We start from the raw sequence: 19,829 nt of genomic DNA, 5'->3' as shown, positions 1-19,829 counted from the left end.
AAAATTTATATATATAACTTTTATATATAATATATAATATGTAATAATATAGAATATAGACTACAGAATGTATAATATTTAGGAGATAATATATAATGTATAACACACAATATATATATTATATATTATATATTATATATTATATATTATATATTATATATTATATATTATATATTATATATTATAGGCAATATATTATATATTATAGGCAATATATTATATATTGCATATAATAAATTATATATTACATATTACATACAATAGACAATATATTACCTATAATATAATATATAATTTTTATATATTATTAATATATGAAATAGCAATCTTTTAAAACTTGTTTTTAGTTTCATTTTTACCTCAACAATGTCTTGTTCTACAACATCTCTAAGTCAGTATTTTTAATCTCCTTATATACAAATATATAAAAATATATATCCATTCATATATACACACACATATACATATATATATATACATATACACAAACAAATACATACAAAAATTTATACGCTGCGAATTTATATACAAATATATACTATTAGAGCGTGTGTTAGACTTGAGGAATTTCCTAGCCATGTGTTTCTCACCACGCCCCGGCTGCAGCGCATGGCCAAGTCCAGCGAGAAGCCCCGGCTGCGGCAGATCCCGTCCTCGGAGGACATGGAGGCCGAGGGGACCCTCCCGGATGCGGCGGCCGAGGCTGCGGAGCCCGGCAGGGCCCGGGTGGAGCCGGCCCGGCCCGGCAGCAGCGGCAAGGAGGCCGAGAGGACGCAGAAGATGGGGCAGCCCCAGGAGGAGCTGGTCCTGCAGCAGGTGCGGCAGGGAGGGGAGCCCTGGGGAGCCCTGGGGACGCGGGATTGTGCCTGCCTGGAGCCCGGGCAGCTCACTGGGACTGGGGCGGAGCGGCGGCCACCGCTGGGGTCAGCACAGCTGGGCTTTGTCCCCGAATTGCCGGGCATCGTCCCCAGATTGCTAGAATGTTGTGCTCACGTTTTGGGCATAGTCCCCGAATTGCCGGGTTTTGTCCCCGAATTGCCGGGCATCGTCCCCAGATTGCTGGAATTTTGTGCTCACGTTTTGGGCGTAGTCCCCGAATTGCCGGGCTTTGTCCCCGAATTGCCGGGCATCGTCCCCAGATTGCTGGAATTTTGTGCTCACGTTTTGGGCATAGTCCCCGAATTGCCGGGCATCGTCCCCAGATTGCTGGAATTTTGTGCTCGCGTTTTGGGCGTAGTCCCCGAATTGCCGGGCTTTGTCCCCGAATTGCCGGAACTTGGTCCCCAGATTGCTGGAATTTTGTGCTCACGTTTTGGGCATAGTCCCCGAATTGCCGGGCTTTGTCCCCGAATTGCTGGAATTTTGTGCTCACCTTGCCAGGCATAGTCCCCGAATTGCCGGGCTTTGTCCCCGAATTGCTGGAATTTTGTGCTCACCTTGCCAGGCATCGTCCCCGAATTGCCGGGCATCGTCCCCAGATTGCTGGAATTTTGTGCTCACATTTTGGGCATCGTCCCCAGATTGCTGGAATTTTGTGCTCACCTTGCCAGGCATCGTCCCCGAATTGCTGAGTTTTGTCCCCGAATTGCCGGGCTTTGTCCCCAAATTGCCGGGCATCATCCCCAAATTGCTGGAATTTTGTGCTCACTTTGCCGGGCATCTTCCATGAATTGCCAGGCTTCGTCCCCAAATTGCTGGAACTTTGTGCTCACCTTGCCAGACATCGTCCCCAAATTCCCGGGCTTTGTCCCCAAATTGCCGGGTTTTGTCCCCAAATTGCCGGGTTTTGTCCCCAAATTGCCGAAACTTTGTGCTCACTTTGCCAGCCATCGTCCCCAAATTGCCAGATTTTGTGCCCAGATTGCCGTCTCTGTCCCATCGCTGCTGTCACTGCGGGGCTGAGCCGGCAGGGAGCAGCAGATGCTAGGACAGTCCTGTCCTGCTTGTCCCGTCCTGCTCATCCTGTCCTGCTTGTCCTGTCCTGTTTATCCTGTTCTGCCTTGTCCTGTCCCATCCTGTCCCGTTTTGCCCTGTCCCGCTTGTCCTGTCCTGTCCCATCCTGTCCTGTCCTACTTGTCCCATCCCATCTTGTCCCGGCTCCGAGCCCGTTGCAGCCTCTGGACCCGCTCAGCACACACCCAGCACGGCTCTGTCCCCTGTCCCCCGTGCTGGGCACACTGTCCCCCGTCCCCTGACGCCGTCCTTGTCCCCAGGCCCTGCTGTGGGACTCCTTCCAGCGGGTGCAGCAGCAGCTCCTCAAGCGCCAGCCCCTGGCCGACCCCCCCGTGCTGCCCCCCGGCCACCGGCCCCTGTCCCGGGCCCAGTCGTCCCCGGCCACGGCCACCGTGTCCCTCCCTGCCCAGGACACCAAGGCGCTGGCGCTGCCCGTGCAGGAGCAGCCTAAGCCACACTTCACCACAGGTATGGTCACACTGCGGGGCTGTCACCGCTGGGCGGGGACAGGAGGGGACCTGGGGGTGTCCTGGGGTGGCTCCACATTGATCTGGGTCAGTCCTGGAGTTGGGAGTGACAGGAGAGAGCTGGGGGGGGCCCTTCTCTGTATCTTGGGGGGCTTTTCCAGGCAGGGTTTGCCCACCTGGGCCCTGGCTGCATTCCTGGGGTTTGGGGCAGGATCTCCCATGGTTTGGGGGCAGAATCTCCTGTGGTTTGGGGGCAGAATCTCCCGTGGTTTTGGGGCAGAATCTCCCATGGTTTGGGGACAGAATCTCCCGTGGTTTTGGGGCAGAATCTCCCATGGTTTGGGGACAGAATCTCCCGTGGTTTTGGGGCAGAATCTCCCGTGGTTTGGGGGTAGAATCTGTGGTTTGCGTGCAGAATCTCCTGTGGTTTGGGGACAGAATCTCCCAGAATTGGGGGCAGAATGTCCTGTGGTTTGGGGACAGAATCTCCTGTGGTTTAGGGACACAGTCTCCTGTGGTTTGGGGGAATTTTGGTCAGTATTTGGGGTCTCGGAGCCCCTGCAGAGGTGCTGAGGGTGCAGTTCTGGCGGTGCCTGGCAGGGCTGGTTTATGACTCGGTGATGCTGAAGCACCAGTGCTCCTGCGGGGACAACAGCAACCACCCCGAGCACGCGGGCAGGATCCAGAGCATCTGGTCCCGGCTGCAGGAGCGGGGCCTGCGCAGCCGCTGCGAGGTGAGCTCAGAGGGCTGGGCCCTCCTCCATCCCTCCAGATCCCATCCCATCCCTCCTGATCCCATTCCATCCCTCCTGATCCCATTCCATCCCTCCTGATCCCGCCTGATCCCTTCTGATTTCATTCCACTACTGATCCCATCCCATTCCTCCTGATCCCATCCCATCCCACCCCTCCTGATCCCATTTCATCCCTCCTGAACCCATTCCATCTCTCCTGATCCCATTTCATCCCTCCCAATCCCATCCCTTCCCTCCTCCCCCAGTTTGTCCCCATGTCCTTGGCTGTTTCCCTGCTCTGCCCCTCTCCCCCTGGCATTTGGGCTCAGCTGGACCCTGTGCACAGGGAGGGGCTGATCCCCCCAAACCAGCGAGCTTTACCAAACCCAGCCTAGTAAAACCCAGCTCTGGGCTGGCTCTGGCTCCCTGACTGCAGTCTGGGGGTGCTCCAGCCCCGGGGGTCCTGCAGGGGGATGGGGGGGATCCCCCGTGTGTCCCCCCGGTGACAGCCGTGTCCCCCAGTGCCTGCGGGGCCGCAAGGCCACCCTGGAGGAGCTGCAGTGCGTGCACAGCGAGCGCCACGTGCTGCTCTACGGCACCAACCCCCTGAACCGCCTCAAACTGGACAACGGCAAGCTGGCAGGTGGGTGCCACCCTGGGCAGGTGGGTGCCACCCTGGGTAGGTGGGTGCTACCCTGGGCAGGTGGGTGCCACCCATGGGCAGGTGGGTGCTCACCCTGAGCAGGTGGGTGCCACCCTGGGCAGGTGGGTGCTCACCCTGAGCAGGTGGGCGCCACCTCGGGCTGGCCCCCAGCAGCTCCCCTGGGTGCTGGGCACAGCCTGGTCCCACCCTGGTCCTGCTTGCCCAGCCCTGAGTCCCCTCTGGCCCCTCTCTCCACAGGGATCCTGTCCCAGAGGACGTTTGTGATGCTGCCCTGTGGAGGGGTGGGGGTGAGTGTTCCATCCCTGATCTGGGTTTTGGGGTCACTGTTCCATCCCTGTTCTGGATTATGGAGTCACTGCTCCATCCCTGATCCAGGTTTTGGGGTCACTGCTGAATCCCTGCTCTGGGTTTTGGGGTCACTGCTCCATCCCTGATCCAGGTTTTGGGGTCACTGCTGAACCCCTGCTCTGGGTTTTGGGGTCACTGCTCCATCCCTGATCCAGGTTTTGGGGTCCCTGCTCTGCCCTTTGGTCAGGGCTGTTCCTTTTTGGCCCCTCAGGATCTCGGGGCAGCTCCCGAAGCCCCTGGGCTGCCTGGGTGGGGGTGTTTGATGGAGGTGTGGGATCAGAGCAACTCGGGGTCCTTGGGGATGTCTGAGCATCCCACTCTGGAGAGGGATCCTGGATCCAGGGGGGCTGGCAGGAGGGGGTCCCCACTGAGGAGGGGCAGCAGTGACACTGGGACAGCAGCTCGTCCCTTCTGAGGCCTCTCCATTCCCAGCTGTCCCTCCTGGTTTCTCTGCATTCACTGCCTCCTTCTCTCCTCCTGTCCTGTCCTGTCCTGTCCCTGTCCCTCTCCTGTCTCTCTCTTTCAGGGCTCCTCCTGCTGCCTCTTCTGGCTCTGCTCCTCTCCTTGCTGGGCTCCAGCTCTGCTTTCCCTGCTCTGCCTCTTTCCCTGCTCTGTTCCTGGGTGCCCCCCTGGGCACGGGGAGCTCTCACCCAGCCTCAGCTGAAGAGATTTCTGACTTTCCCGGCTCTGACGCGGTGCTGGTGTTTGGTTAAACACTAAAATGGGATAAAGCAGGTAAAGGAGGGCGCTGGGCAGGGAGGAGAGCGTGGGGTGGCCAATGTCACCTTAGGCTGGCACAGGACACCGATCCCTGCTGGGTGAGGCCGCTGTCCCCTGTGCTGTGTCCCCCTGTGACCCGGGTCCCTCCGCAGGTGGACAGTGACACCATCTGGAACGAGCTGCACTCGTCCAACGCCGCGCGCTGGGCCGCGGGCAGCGTCACCGAGCTGGCCTTCAAGGTGGCCACCAGGGAGCTGAAGGTAGCAGGGGCTGGGGGGTCCCAGGGCTGTGTCACCAATGGTCTGGGGTCCCTGAGTGGTGTCACCTCATGGCCAGGGGTCCCAGGGCTGTGTCCCACCATGGTGTGGGGTGCCAGGGCTGTGTCACCAATGGTCAGGGGTCCCTGAGTGGTGTCACCACAGAACCAGGGCTCCCAGGGCTGTGTCACCCCGTGATTTGGGGGTCCCAGGGCTGTGTCACCCCATACCCAGGGGTCCCAGACCTGTGTCACCCTATGGTCAGGGATCCCTGAGTGGTGTCACCTCACGGCCAGAGGTTCCAGGGCTGTGTCACTCCACGGTTTGGGGTCCCTGAGTGGTGTCACCCCACAGTTGGGGGTCTCAGGCTTGTCACCTCACAGCCAGGGGGTCCCCAGGGCTGTGTCTTCCATGGCTGGGGGTCCCAGGGCGGTGTCACCACAGAGCCAGGGGTCCCAGGGCTGTCACCTCACAGCCAGGGGGTCCCTGGGGGTGTCACCCCATGGTTTGGGGTCCCTGAGTGGTGTCACCCCACAGCTGGGGGTCCCAGGACTGTGTCACCCCACAGCTGACGGTCCCAGGGCTGTCACCCCATGGCCAGGAGTCCCTGAGTGAGGTCCCCCCGCATCCAGGGGTCCCTGGGCTCTGTGGCACTGGGGACAGTGTCTGTGTGTCCCCCGGGGTGGCAGCCCTGCCCTGTTCTCTGCTCTGTCCCCAGAACGGCTTTGCCGTGGTGCGGCCGCCCGGACACCACGCGGATCCGTCCACGGCCATGTAAGGCCCCTCCCTCCCTGAGGGAGCCCCAAAAGCACCTCCAGGGCTCAAACCCACCCCAAAACCCCCCCTGGGAGCCACCCCTGCCCGGGGGGAGCTCGGGAAGGGCGCGAGGTGACTCCCACCCCTCTTGCCAGGGGATTCTGCTTCTTCAACTCGGTGGCCATCGCTGCCAGGCAGCTGCAGCAGAAGGGGAAGCTCAGCAAGATCCTCATCGTGGACTGGGTGAGTGTACCCAGGATGTCCCCAGGATGTCCCCAGGGCGTCCCCAGGATGTCCCCAGGGCCAGTTCCTGCTCCAGCTCTTGTGGGAGCGTGGCTGGAACCCCTCAGGATTGGGGAGCAGGAGCCGGTCCTGCCCTGGGGGACCCAGCCCCGGCTGCTTTGGGCTCTGTGGGGTTCTGGGGCCGCCCAGCAGCTGCCAGAACCCTCTCTGGGGGTGTCCCTGCAGGACGTTCACCACGGCAACGGGACCCAGCAGATTTTCTACAGGGACCCCGAGGTTCTCTACATCTCCCTGCACCGCCACGACGACGGCAACTTCTTCCCGGGCAGCGGGGCTGCTGATGAGGTGGGACAGAGGGGACAGAGGGGACAGCGGGGACAGCAGGACACAGCAGGACACGGGGGCTGAGCGGGGACAGGGCCCTGGGGGCTCCTTTCCCACCCCTGACCCTGCCTGGGTTACCCAGCACAGGGATGGGGATGGATGGAAAGGCAGGAAAATCCCACAGGTCCTGACCCTGCTGTGGCACTGGGGAGGGGGGCCAGGAACGCCAAAATGCTGAGAGGGGCTTGGGACCCCCAAACACCCTCCCGTGGCACAGGACAGGGGATTGGGACCCCCAAACACCCTCCTGTGGTACAGGGCAGGGGATTGGGACCCCCAAACACCCTCCTGTGGTACAGGGCAGAGATCTGGGACCCTCACCCTGTCCTTGCTCCCTCTCAGGTGGGCGCTGGCCCCGGCGAGGGCTTCAACGTCAACGTGGCCTGGGCTGGGGGGCTCGACCCCCCCATGGGGGACCCCGAGTACCTGGCTGCCTTCAGGTACTGTCCCCATGCCCGTGGGCCGTGCTCTGGGTGGGGCTGACCCCGTTCCCCATCCCCTTTTCCTACAACGTGTGGGGCAGGCCCTGCTCCTCATCCCCTGTGTGGGGCTGACCCCGCTCCTCATCCCTTTTTTCCGTCCATGTGGGGCTGACCCCACTCCCCATCCCTTTTCCCCCCATATAAGGGTGACCCCATTCCCCACCCTTTTCCCCCATACAAGGCTGACCTCCCTCCCCATCCCCTTTCCCCCAGGACCGTGGTGATGCCCATTGCCCACGAGTTCTGCCCCGACGTGGTGCTGGTGTCGGCCGGATTCGACGCAGCCGAGGGGCACCCGCCCCCCTTGGGAGGCTACAAAGTCTCTGCCAAGTGTAAGGAGGGGGCTCGGAGGGGGCTGGGACCCCCTTGGGGTGGGGTGTCCCCCCTTGGGGTCAGGTGTCCCCATTGGGGTCGGGTGTCCCCTTTGGGGTCAGGTGTCTCCTTTGGGGTCGCCCGGGAAGGGGTGGCCACTCCTGGGGGAGCCACGGAGATTTTGGGTCGGATTTGGTCACAGGGAGGTGACATTCCTGGTGTCCCAGAGGTTTGGGTAGGAAGAGGTGACATTCCTGGTGTCCCAGAGTTTTGGGTAGGAAGAGGTGACATTCCTGGTGTCCCACAGGTTTTGGCTACATGACCAAGCAGCTGATGAGCCTGGCGGGGGGGGCCGTGGTGCTGGCTCTGGAGGGGGGGCACGACCTCACGGCCATTTGTGACGCGTCCGAGGCCTGCGTGTCCGCCCTGCTGGGCCACGAGGTGAGACTGGCACTGACCCAGTGCCGCTGCCCCGTGTCCCCCGATGCCACCACCCCCTGTGTCCCCCGATGCCACCACCTCCCCACGTCCCCCATTGTGCCCCGCAGCCCGAGCCGCTCCCCGAGGACAGCCTGAGGCAGAAGCCCAACGCCAACGCCGTGCGCTCCCTGGAGGCCGTGATCCAGGTCCAGAGTGAGTGGAAACCTGGGACACCCCTGTCCTGGGACACCCCTAACCTGGGTTATCCCTGTCCTGGGACACCCCTAACCTGGGATATCCCTGTCCTGGGATACCCCTGTCATGGGACACCCCTAACCTGGGACACCCTTAACCTGGGCCACCCCTAACCTGGGATACCCCTAACCTGGGCCATCCCTAGTCCGGGTTATCCCTGTCCTGGGCCACCCCTCTCCTGGGACACCCTCAACCTGAGTTATCCCTGTCCTGTGCCACCCCTCTCCTGAGCCACCCCTCATCTGGGACATCTCTGTCCTGGGCTATCTCTGTCCTGGGACACCCTGTCCCAGTGTCCCCAGCCCCGCTGTCCCCTCCCACAGGCAGATACTGGGTGGCCGTGCAGCGCTTCGCCTCCAAGCTGGGCTGCTCCTTCCTCGAGGCTCAGCACCACGAGGCCGACGAGGTGGAGACGGTCACGGCCCTGGCGTCGCTCTCGGTGGCCGTGATGGTGGAGAAGAGGTGACATTGCTGGGACTGCCCTGTGCCAGGGGGGTGGCAGCGGGGCAGGGCAGTGTCCCCACCATGGGTGAGGTTCTGGGCTCTTGGGAACTCCGTGCTGGGCTCATCCTGAATGGAAACCCAACCAAACCCTCCTGAGAACCTGTGCTGGGCTCATCCCGAATGGAAACCCAACCAAACCCTCCTGAGAACCCCGTGCTGGGCTCATCCTGAATGGAAACCCAACCAAACCCTCCTGAGAACCCCGTGCTGGGCTCATCCTGAATGGAAACCCAACCAAACCCTCCTGAGAACCTGTGTTGGGCTCATCCCAAATGGAAACCCAACCAAACCTTCCTGCCTGGAAACCCAACCTTCCTTCCTGCCAGCAGGGTCCCCCTCCTGTCCCCTCCCTGTGTCACTGTCCCCATGTGGCCCCTCACGTGTCCGGTTCCCCCGCAGGGCACAGGAGGAGCCCATGGAGCAGGAGGAGCCCATGAACCAGTGACCCTTGGGGACATTCCCGGCGTGGCCGCAGCCCCCGAAGATCCCGATCCCGTTTGTCCCCCTGGCTCCCGAGGCCCTGGGCGGGCCTGGACTCCTGGAAGGGACATTCCCACATCCAGCAGGACGGGAGCACGGAGAGCCCCGAGCCTGGACTGTGCCCAAGCCCCCTCCCCAATTCTGGGACCCCTCGATGGGGGTGAGGCCCCCCAGCCCTGCGGCACTGACCCCCCATCCCGGACCCTCCTCAGGGGGAAGGGCCAGACGTTGGGATGGACGCTCGGACCACCCTGGGGACGGCTCCCATATGGAAACCCAACCATCCCGGGGTGTGCTCCATGGGATGGGATCTCTGTGCCCTCTCCTGAGGCTCCCTGGCTCCCCTTGCCCTGCTGGGCACAGGGACAGAGCGGTAGGGATGGGACCAGGTGCTCAGGAGCATCCCCAGGAAGATTTGGAGCTCCTGAGGAAGTTTGGAGCATCCCAAGGAAGATTTGGAGCATCCCCAGGAAGGTTTGGGGCATCCCAAGGAAGATGTGGAGCATCCCCAGGAATGTCTGAAGCCCCTCAAGGAAGATCTGGAGCCCCCCAAGGAATGTCTGGAGCCCCCAGGGAATGTCTGGAGCCCCCCAAGGAATGTCTGGAGCCTCCCAGTGAGCGCAGAGCGAGGCCAGGGGTGGGCAGTGCCCGGGGGTCCCCCCTGCCCTCGCTGCCCAGTTTGCACTATGGACCCTGCCAGCCCTGATGTGAACCCGACTCCTCGTCCCGGCGCAATTTTGGGGACCTTCCCCTCCTGCCGAGGTGCCTCGAGCCCCTTCCAGCCCCCCGAGGCCCTGGCTGGGTGTGGATCCAGCCCCTGAGCCCCTCCCCAGACGGGGCTCCCCAGTTCCCACCGGGGATCCCCCAGGGGTGCCCAAACCCCCTCGGTCCCATCCCTGTCCCCGCCCTGGGGTGACAGGGGCAGATCCAGAGCCTCCAACCCAAGGGTTCCATCCCAGTTTCCCTTTTCCCATTTCCCCAGGAGCAGCCCTGTCCTGGGGGACAGAGGGGACCCAGCCCTGGGGACAAAGGGGACACAGCCCTGGGGACAGAGGGGACACAGCCCTGGGGACAGAGGGGACACAGCCCTGGGGACAGAGGGGACCCAACCCTGGGGACAGAGGGGACCCAACTCTGGGGACAGAGGGGACCCAACCCTGGGGACAAAGGGGACCCAACCCTGGGGACAGAGGGGACCCAACCCTGGGGACAGAGGGGACACAGCCCTGGGGACAAAGGGGACCCAACCCTGGGGACAAAGGGGACACAGCCCTGGCTGAGCTGGGCGTGGGGGCAGCTCTGGCCGCGGCGACGGTGGGGGAGGAGATTTTGTATAAAAACAAAACAAAACAAAAAACAAAAACAAAGAAATTTTAAAAGGAAAAAAAAAAAAAAAAGGAATCAAAACCCTTGGTGTGGCTCAGGGTGGGGTCCCTGGGGGGGATGGAGGGACCTCTCAAGCTCCATCCTGCTGGAATTTACCAGGAGGAATCCACCATGCACAGGATGACATTTTCCTCATTTTAAGGTTTTTTGGCTCATTTTAAAGATTTTTTTTCTCATTTAAAAGGCAGGGATTTTTTTAAACAAACAAGACACATCAAAATACTTGAAAATATTCTTTTAAAAATATATTTCACCTTTTTGGTTAGAAGCTGGAGTCTCACTCCACAGATAAGTTTTTGCCTTTTATTTTTCAAGCACAATTTATTATTTTTTGAAGGAAGATTTTAAGTTCTGAAGCCGATTTTTTTTCTCAGCTGTAAAATCCTTCCCGAACGAAGCCACCACAGCCCCATTTTTAACAGAACTCTGATTTTTTTGAGCACCTCCAGATTTTTTTGAAGGCTGCAGTCGACTCCTCGGAGCAGGGAATCCAATCCCACTGCACATAAAAATTGGGAATTGGGTGGAAAAAGTCACTCTGGGCCTTCCTGTGGCTCCTCCGTGGATTCTCTGGTGCGCCCCAAACCTGATCACAACTGGAATTCCTCTCCCATGGAATATTTGGGGGCTCAGGCCTGTTGCAGCCTCTCTGGAAGGGATTTTCCCCCTCTTTTTCTGCCATAATAGGCAAAAAAACCTGATTTTTTTTTTTTCTTTATTCCAATAAATGGGGCCCAGCTGAGGGAGGTGCAGGGTGGACCTGGCAGCACCATTCCCTAGGAAAAACAAGGATTGAACTCTGGAAAATTCCCCCTGGGCTTTATTGGGGTCGTTTTGGGCACCCCCAACACCTCCGTTGTCCTTTCCCCACACCCTCAAGGGAGCCCAAATCCACTCAGAGTTCCCAAATGGCCCCAAAATCCCAAAATTCTCGACAGCTCCGTCTCCAGCCTCAATTCCTGATAAATCCTGAGGAACTGGGAGATTCCACCAGGGTTTTGGTGAGGTTCATCCATGGGGCAGGAGTGGCTGGGGGTGCCTGGGGGGTCAGCAGCCCCCGAATCCCCCTGGATCCTCACCATCCATGGGATCACCATCCATGGGAACACAACACAATCCATGGGATCGTCCCGGCGCGGAGCCTTCAGAGCAGAATGAAAGCGGGGGGACCCCCGAGGTCCTTGGGGGGCTCCAGCCCTTCCCCTTCCCCTCATCCTGGAGGAATTGTCCTGCTCTGGGAAGGGTTCAGCTCTCTGGCAGTCCCACAGGAGGAAATTGGGATCTGGGGATGGTTCCTTACCTGCGAGCCCACAATAAATCACAGCCCCGAGTTCCTCCAGCAGCGTCCGAACCGACTCAAAGCAGCTCCTGCTGCGGCTCCCTCGGGCTCATCCCTAAAGTTTTTGGGGTCCCCGGGGCTGTCGGAGGTTTGGGGTCCTTCCCTCCTCTCTCCAGGGAGGTTCCTGTGGGGTTTTGGGTGCTGGAGCTGCTTCCATCGAGGCGGAGACCTGGGGAGAGACAGCGGGGTCAGGTTGGGCTCTGCTTCCCAAAATCCTACAAATCCATGCCCTGGAACCAATGGGGTGAGCTTGGGCTTGGCTTCCCAAACTCCTACAAATCCATGCCCTGGACCCAGCAGGGTCAGGTTGGGATAAGCTTCCCAAAATCCTACAAATCCATCCCCTGAAGCCAATGGAGTCAGGTAGGGATCGGCTTCCCAAAATCCTACAAATCCATGCCCTGGAACCAATGGGGTCAGCTTGGGCTTGGCTTCCCAAAATCCTACAAATCCATCCCCCAGAGCCAGCAGGGTCAGGTCGGGTTTGGCTTCCCAAAATCCTACAAATCCATGCCCTGGAGCCAGCGGGATCAGGTTGGGATCGGCTTCCCAAAATCCTACAAATCCATGCCCTGGAACCAATGTGTTTATTCCATCCCCTCCCGCTTTGTCTCCGGCTGTTTCCTCCCCACTGAGTGCTTCCCCTCTCTGGAGAGGAGCCTGGGGAGGGATAAATCAAATCCTCCAGGAATTCTCCTCCAGGAAGGGCTGAGGACAGAGGGGAAAATCTGTATTTTCCCAAAAGGCCAATGTGAGCCCTTGGGATGGGCGATGGGGCTCGAGGGCAAGGAGCAGCCAAAATTCTGGAGTCATGGCCAGGCAGGACCATCCCAACCCAGCCCATGGGAAAATGGATCAGCTCCCTGAGCCCAGCGAGGTGTGATCCCAAAAATACACTCCTGGCAGGATTTTGGGAGGGAGGGTTGGACAAGGTTTAATGCCAAGAAACCCTCAAGGGAGCATTCCAGGGCTGGCCAAGGGCTGCAGGAGCTTTGGGAGGAGCCGAACCCTGCAGGATTTGGGATGGAGAAGCTCACGGAGCTCCCTCCTCACCCTGCCTGGGTATCCCTGCCTTTGTCCGCCCCAGGAATGGGATCAGATCCGGGCACGGTCCCGCAGCTCCTCCCGCAGCTCCTCATTCCCCTGCGCTGCCGGGAGCCCTCCCTGACAGCCGGGATGACAAACGGGCTCGTTCCAGAGGCATTCCCGGGGCCAGGCGGCTCCAGCGAGCTCCTTGCAGGGGCCATAAACCCGGAGATATTTCCTCGTTCCCCAGGGCTGGATCCGTGATTTTATGTCTGGATTAATTTTGACTAATCCTCAGCAGCGCGGGGACTCTGCCACGGAGAGCGGCTCGGTCCCACTGGGTGGTTTTGTCTATTTTTAATGGAAATGTAGAGGTTTTTGATGGAAAATGAACCCAGCAGCTCTGGTCGTGCCTGTGACAATTCGGGGGATTTTGGGGAATGTCCCACATCCCTCACCAGGGCGGTTCCTCCAACACCTCCCCTTCCACCCCGAGTGAAAACACAGCTCTGGGAAGAGCAGATTTTGGGGAACCCTCCAAACCTGCTCTGCTCCAGGAGGGAATCCCAGGAGCACCAAATCATCCAGGAACAGATTTCCCGGGATTTCAGCAGCTCCTCACCTCCCCTGAGAGCCCAGCCCCAAACTGGGGGTCCCGGACCACCCTGAGCTCTTTAACCTGGGGCTGGATCCACTTTTAAGGGACAGATTTGGGGTGGGAAGGGATCCCTGCTCTCCTGTCATGCTGTAGAGGGATGCGGGGGATTTTAAAGCAGCTGGAGATGGATTTCCTGAGCAGGGAAATAAAAGGGAATAGGGAACAGGGATGGGAGCTGTTCCCGAGCTCCCGCAGTGCCCCGGAGCAGCGAGAGGTGTTTATAAATAAAAGCAAATGAAGCAGCCGCCAGACAAAGCCGATTCCAGGCGAGAGCAACAGTCCCCAAAGGGAAGATTTATCCAAGGTCTTTCAGGAGACACAATTAAGTGAGGGCAACGCGAGAGAGGCGATAAATCCAGGGAGACAAATGAAGGGCGAGGAACATCAGCCCTCAGCCTCTCCCCCCAGCACTTCCAGCTCCCGGCCTCATTTTCTCCTCCAGCAGGGAAAGAAACCATTTTAATGTGCCCAAGACTCGAGCAAAGCTGAGCTGGGGGAACTTCAAAAGTGATTTCTGTTGCCTGAGGGCTCCATCCCTCTTTTTCCCGGGCTGATGTCTCCCGGTTAACAAGGGCACATCCAGCTTTTCCAGCCCCCTTTGATATTTAATAGGCCGAGTTCCACCATGCAGGGGCTGCTTTCCATTAGGAAATCCCAAGCCCGAGCGCAGGGTTCGTTCAGAGCCTCCCTCCCCAGCTCGGCACCGCTTTCCCGGTTTTGGGGGTTTTTCTGGGAGAATCCTCGTTCCTCTCCCTCCCTGCCTGGCTGGGATTGTTCAAGGGGCCCCAAAACGCCGTAGGTTTGTCCAGGGAGGATGATTGCCTCCCCAGCTGGAGGATGAAGGCACAGAGCACTCGGGATGGATTTTAACGGGATTGATGATCCCGCTTTGCTCACGGGAGCTCTCCAAAGTGACTGAAGGGTCTTTAATCCCTCTGTTTATCCCTCAGTTCTGCCAAGAACTCGGCTTAAATAAACAGCTCCGGGAGCCGCGTCGGGTTCTGCAAACAGAGGGAGCAAAATGGGTCTGGGGGCGATGGGGAGGGGGCTCAGCCTCCTCCACCTCCCCAAGGCAAAAGGATTTGAGCCAGGCTTTGCAAAATTCAGGATTAAGCAGTGCTGAGCAGCTTCCCTGTGTTTGGGGAGAGCCCCACAACACCCCCAAAACTGGAGAATCCAACCCCAAAGCGCCAAACCCAGAAGAGGGTGAGGGGTCCAGGGGGGCTCAGCATCCTGACTGGTCCTGGCGGATTTCGGGCATCCCAAACTGAGGACAAGGGGTCACCCTTCTCCTCTGGCCGGCCCTGAGGGGAGGTGACCCGGCAAAAACAGGATTTAATGTGTGAAACAACAGGGTCTGCCCCCAAAAATTGATATTTATACATGAAATTAGCAAAGTGTCAGATTTCCTGCTGGCTGGGAAAGGGAAGTTCAAGGTGGCCCATCCTGAAAGGAAATCCCCTGGGAGATGCTCGGCCAGCCCTGGCAGCTCCACGGCCTCGAATTCGGGGCTGTTCAGTGCCCGAGGAGAGGCAGGAGGAGCCCTGGTCCTGTCTGGGAACAGCGGGGCCAGGGTCCCATGAGGCATCCCCGGAGCTCCTGGCTCGGGAATGTCCTCTGGAACTTTCTGTTCCTGCTCTGCGGGGAAGCGTTGGCGCCTCGTTAACCCCGCTCCTCCCATTCCCGATTCCTCCCAGCCCTAAAACTCTGAATTTTGGATTGTTCCCCTCTCAGCATCCTGAGCTGAGTCCATCAGATTTCCCCGGGCAGTGCTGGATTCCCGCGGGTCCAGCGGGATCACGGATCCCATCCCGAGTGCAGAGCTCTGGGAGAGGAGCAGGGGGAAGCCAGGCAGGACACGAGGCCACCCCAGGACAGGGCAGCCTTGACACCTCGGCAGCCCCAGCACGGCAAGGACGCGATTTGGGAATAAATCAGATTTTTAAAACCCCGTTTTGAACCTTTCCCACCCCTGCTGAGTGGGATCAGCTCGGGAACCGCCACCTCCTCCCGCTCTGGGGTCTGGTGGGACAAATCCCTCATCCCCAGAGCGCCAGGGGGGTGGCCACGATTCCCAGCGGGATCGAGGCGGGACACACACAGAGGCCACGAGGACACGGTGGTGACACAATGGTGACACGGCCACACGTACCCGGCTCAGTGCGACGCCGACATGGACCAGGCGCCCTCCATCCTCCACACGGAGAAGGCGTAGCTGAGCCTCTCGTGGGCCAGGAAGTTGCAGCTGGTGGCGACCTTGTGGTCCAGCTCGTCGCTCTGCAGCACCTGGCACAGGAAGTCGATGTAGCGGGCGGCCAACTTGAGCGTCTGGATCTTGCTGAGCTTGTCCGAGGGCAGCGTGGGGATGATCTTGCGCAGCTCGGCGAAGGCGTCGTTGAGGGACTGGGTGCGCTGGCGCTCCCGCACGTTGGCGATGACGCGCTGGGCGTGGGCGTCCTCGGGGGGCTGCGGGGCCGGGCTGCGCCGGCTGCGCTTGCCCTGGGCCTCGGGGGCTCCGCCGGGGCCCTGCCCGCGCTTGCGGCCGCTCTTCCTGGGCAGCCGCTCGGCCTCGTCCTCGCTGGTGGCCGCGCTGCCCTCGGGGGACTCCGGGGAAAGGTTTTCCTCCTTCATCTCCTCGGCTGCCCGGGCTCCCGAGGCGAGGCCCGGAGCGTCCGCCCTGGGGCTCCCCGGGCGCCCCAAGCCCCGCAGAGCCCTCCAAGGAGCTCCTTGGCTTTTCCTTTGGGCCAGGAGAGGAGGGCTCTGGGATGACTTCGGGAACGGCTCCTGCTGATAGGGCGAGCGCGGCGGGGGCGGACCAGGCGCAGACCAATGCAGGGGAACGCCAGCGGCTCTGGAGCTTATGGGTTCCAGATTTCCTCTCTCCCTCCCCACCGCCACCCCGAGCCCTCCGGCACAGATGCTCCGGCTGCCGCCCGGATGTGAGGGACGCTCTCGGTGCCAAGGGAGCCCCAGCCATGGAGCTCGGTGGTGGCTTTGGGGGGTTTTTTAATTGATTTTTCAACCCAGTTGACCCCACAAAGAAACATCCCCTTGTTTGGGGTGGAGGAGGAGACTTTCACCCGTGAGGGAGCCAGGTGGGGATGTGGAGCCACAGGGGTTGCAATGAGTGCGTCAGGAGCTGCCAAAATCCAAAGGAAGAAGCAACCAAAGGGAGATCGGCATCCGTAGGGCTCTTGAGGAAAGGCTTTGGTCAAAATGAGCTTGAGTTTGTGTCCATTTGTCCATCTGCCAGGCCATCCCTTCATCCATCCATCTGTCCATCCATCCGTCCATCAATCCATCCATCCATCCATCCATCCATCCATCCATCCATCCATCCATCCATCCATCCTTCTCATCTCCCTCATCACACTGATCCATCACCAAATTCCTGTCGAGTAAATCCAGCAGCTCCTGGGTGGAAGAGGAAGGGGAAAAGGAAGAGGAAGAGGAAATGGAAGAGGAAGGGGAGCAGGAGGAAGAAGGGGAAGGGCAGGACCTCTCTGGGAATCCCCCAGGATGGGATTGGGGCTGGATCTGGAGCCCTCTGCCCCAGCAGTACTGCCGAGGGCTGGGGAGCTGCCACCAGCTCCAGCTGAGGCTTGGCCTGTGCCTGGCCTTTATTCCTTAATTAATTCTTTTTCTTTTTTTTTTTTTTTAATTGTTTTCCTTTTAAAAGAAAATAAAATTGAATTGAATTTCACCAGGAGAAGGGTTCTGGCCGGGGGAGGGGAGGTTGGGGATCGGGGCTGGGATCCCGGAGGAATACAATGAGCTTTGAAGTGCAGGAAGGAGCAGCCCCACACCCCAAGGGGCTTTTGTCCCCACATTTGGAGGGGTTGTGGCTTTTCCCTCAAACATTTCAATTTGTTCTTTCAGTGAGTGTTTTTTTTTGGGAGGATATTCATCCAAACTCCTCATGGAAAGGTCACGAGGCACCAAAGTGGTTTCAATAACTCCTCCAGCTCGCTGGGGGTTTTTCTGGTGCTGCTTTTGACACATCGGGGAAAATTTCAAGCCTTAAAGAAAGAAAAACAACCGAGCCAAGCCCAGCTCACTTGACTCAGGGAGAAGTCACTGGATGGGAGATTTGAATTCCCGATTCCCACCAGTTCCTGGCCCCTCTGGACAGGTCCCCTCCTAGTTTCCCCCCACTCCCTCACATCCATCACCCCCCAGGAGGATTTTGGGGGGTTTTCAGGGGAATCTCCTCCCAAGAGGATTTTGGGGGGTTTTCAGGGGAATCTCCTCCCAAGAGGATTTTGGGGGGTTTTCAGGGGAATCTCCTCCCAGGGGACAAGGGACAGGACAGCAGGAAAGAGCCTTGAGTGCTGCCACCAAGGGTTTAGGTTGGACATTGGTAAAATTCCTCCTGGGCAGGACAGGGGTGGGGTCCCCATCCCTGGGGGGGTTTCAAAGTGGAGGTGGCACTCGGGGACATGGTCAGGGTGGCCTTGGCAGTGCTGGGGAAGCGTTTGGTGCTCTCAGAGGGTTTTATTCTGCTTTGTTTTGAGATTTTCTTTCCAAGCTCTTTTTCTTTGTTCCGGAGGACAAAAATAATCCCCGTTTCATCCCGCGCGAAGGGGGGGAAAAAAAAAAACCAACAAAAAAAAGAGAGGATAACGCTGATAAATGGGGAAGATGAAAGGGAGCCGGGAAGAGCCGCTGCCCCTGGAGGCCGGGAAGAGCCTCGAGACCCGCAGGTTTTTCCAGTTACGGCGGCCCCGGAGTGGAAACAGCTGCGGGGCGGCCAAACCCGCGGAGCATCCCTCCCGCCCGTGAGGTTGCTGCGGCAACCGCGGGGAATTTGGGGCGCTGGGATGGCGCTGGGAAGGGGAACCCGCGGGGCTTTGATCAGGGCTGATGGATGGCCCCGCGATCCTTTCCCTGGCGCGGTGACCTCACGCTCCTGGAACGCACTGGGATCTGTCAGAACGCGGGGCTGGAGGAGGAATGAGGGGTCAGGGGGTCCTGGGGGGTCCCAGGGGGGTGCCGGGGGGGTGCAGGGGGTTCCTGGGAGTGATCCCAGAGTTTTCCTGTGGGATGGGGTCAGGATGAGCCACAGGAGCCGCCCCCCGTCCCCGGGCTGGGCCCATCCTGTTCCACTTAATTCCGACACGTGAAAGTTTCTTCCCCCCTTTTCTCCGCCATCTGCTCCCATCTGGCCATCAAAGCAGCCAGGAACTGTCCTGAGCTCTCCCAGCACGGAGCTGGGAATGTTGGGAATGTTGGAAATGTCGGGATCAGCCCCTCTGAGCCCTTCCTTGCCCCCAAAGCTGCCCTTGGGTCCGCACCGACCCCGGATCCTGCCCGGATCTGCCGCGGATCCCTCAGCATCCTGATGAGGAGAAAAGGTCCCCACGAGCTTCTCCCATTTCCAGGTCTCTCCTCCTGCTTTGTCACCCCAGGAGGGGTCCCCCGGGGCTGGGGACGGGGACAGGAGGGGACAAATAAGGATTCCAAGGAAATGGGAGCAAGGGGACTCTGCAGGCCAGGAAAGGAATGGGGAGGAGGGAGCAGGAGCTGCTGTCCCGCACCTTGGGAGCGAATCAAAACCCCAAGGAACATCCAAGGCCAGGATGGGATCCTCCAGCATCTGACTCCTGGGCACCTCTGGCAGCTCTGACTCCAATTCCAGGCATCCAGAGGAGCATCCATGCCCTTTATCCCCCCACTCTCCTGCACAGAATTCCCAATCCTAATAAAAATCCCAATAAAAATCCCAACAGAGACAGAAAATGAGATATTTTTTCCTCTCCCGGTGCACTGAGCCTGGTTAGCTTTAAAAGGAATTGGATTTGGGAAAATCTGTGTGATTTGCGTGCAGGGAGCTGGGGCAGATCCAGAAAAAATCCCAAAAAATCCATCCCGACCTCGGCCTGCCCCACGCTGAGCCACGGGATCCTCCGGTGGAGCAGCAGCTCAGGAATTTGTGGGAATCAGCACCCGCTGAAGAATTTGTGGGAAAGAGGAGTCCAGGAGTGCCCTTAGCAACCAGACAAACATTTGTGGGGGGTTCTGTTCCATCCCGGAGGGAAAAACCCTCTGGAAAAATCCGGGAAAGGCGGTGTTGGGAGGGCAGGGGGTGAATTTGCCTCAGGGGTCCCTTCCCAGATCTTCCCCATGGAGCAGACCCAAACTCATCCCTCGTGCTCCTGCTCATGGCAAACCTGACTGGAATTTGGGGTTGGGAACTGGGAGGGAGCAAAAATGGGAACAAAATTTGGGTTTTTTTTATCACAGGGGCAACCAGAGCTGGGTTCCATCCAGGGGAAGAGGGAGACACCCTGGAGAACCTGCAGTAAATCCCAGTTTTCCTTGGGATGTTATCCAAGAGCAGCAGAGCCCGTGAGTGGGATGGGGATGTGGAGAGGGGGGAAGGATCCATGGATGGATGGATGGATGGACGGACGGACGGACGGACGGACGGATGGATGGATG

At 58.9% G+C, this 19,829-nt stretch overlaps 2 protein-coding genes across 2 annotated transcripts in view; one reads left to right on the top strand and one right to left on the bottom strand.

Annotated features, from left to right (window-relative positions):
* Positions 1-10,633, top strand: part of HDAC7 (histone deacetylase 7) — a 38,349-nt gene extending 27,716 nt beyond the window's left edge. Inside the window, 15 exon segments of the mRNA XM_059491176.1 lie at positions 607-816; positions 2,214-2,421; positions 3,021-3,154; positions 3,677-3,797; positions 4,056-4,105; positions 5,039-5,146; positions 5,862-5,917; positions 6,055-6,142; positions 6,368-6,487; positions 6,869-6,966; positions 7,222-7,340; positions 7,628-7,761; positions 7,869-7,953; positions 8,319-8,457; positions 8,899-10,633. Coding sequence (XP_059347159.1) covers positions 607-816; positions 2,214-2,421; positions 3,021-3,154; positions 3,677-3,797; positions 4,056-4,105; positions 5,039-5,146; positions 5,862-5,917; positions 6,055-6,142; positions 6,368-6,487; positions 6,869-6,966; positions 7,222-7,340; positions 7,628-7,761; positions 7,869-7,953; positions 8,319-8,457; positions 8,899-8,944 — 1,716 coding nt within the window. The 3' untranslated portion in view covers positions 8,945-10,633.
* Positions 10,634-11,733: 1,100 nt separating this feature from the next.
* On the bottom strand, positions 11,734-18,287 carry LOC132085748 (twist-related protein 2-like). Its single transcript, XM_059491177.1, has 2 exons — positions 15,541-18,287; positions 11,734-11,873 (listed from the first exon to the last, which is right to left on the bottom strand). Exon 1 carries the CDS (start codon positions 16,017-16,019, stop codon positions 15,546-15,548), a length of 474 nt encoding a protein of 157 aa, XP_059347160.1. The 5' UTR covers positions 16,020-18,287; the 3' UTR covers positions 11,734-11,873; positions 15,541-15,545.
* Positions 18,288-19,829: the final 1,542 nt, after the last annotated feature.

Source organism: Ammospiza nelsoni, chromosome 32, assembly GCF_027579445.1.
Source record: "Ammospiza nelsoni isolate bAmmNel1 chromosome 32, bAmmNel1.pri, whole genome shotgun sequence".
Lineage (NCBI taxonomy): Eukaryota > Metazoa > Chordata > Aves > Passeriformes > Passerellidae > Ammospiza > Ammospiza nelsoni.
Note: the sequence above shows the minus strand (reverse complement) of the source record. Positions and strands in the feature narration are given on the sequence as shown.

Excerpts from the sequence above, each read along its gene's own strand:
- LOC132085748 (XM_059491177.1), bottom strand. The coding sequence starts at position 16,019 with ATGAAGGAGGAAAACCTTTCCCCGGAGTCCCCCGAGGGCAGCGCGGCC.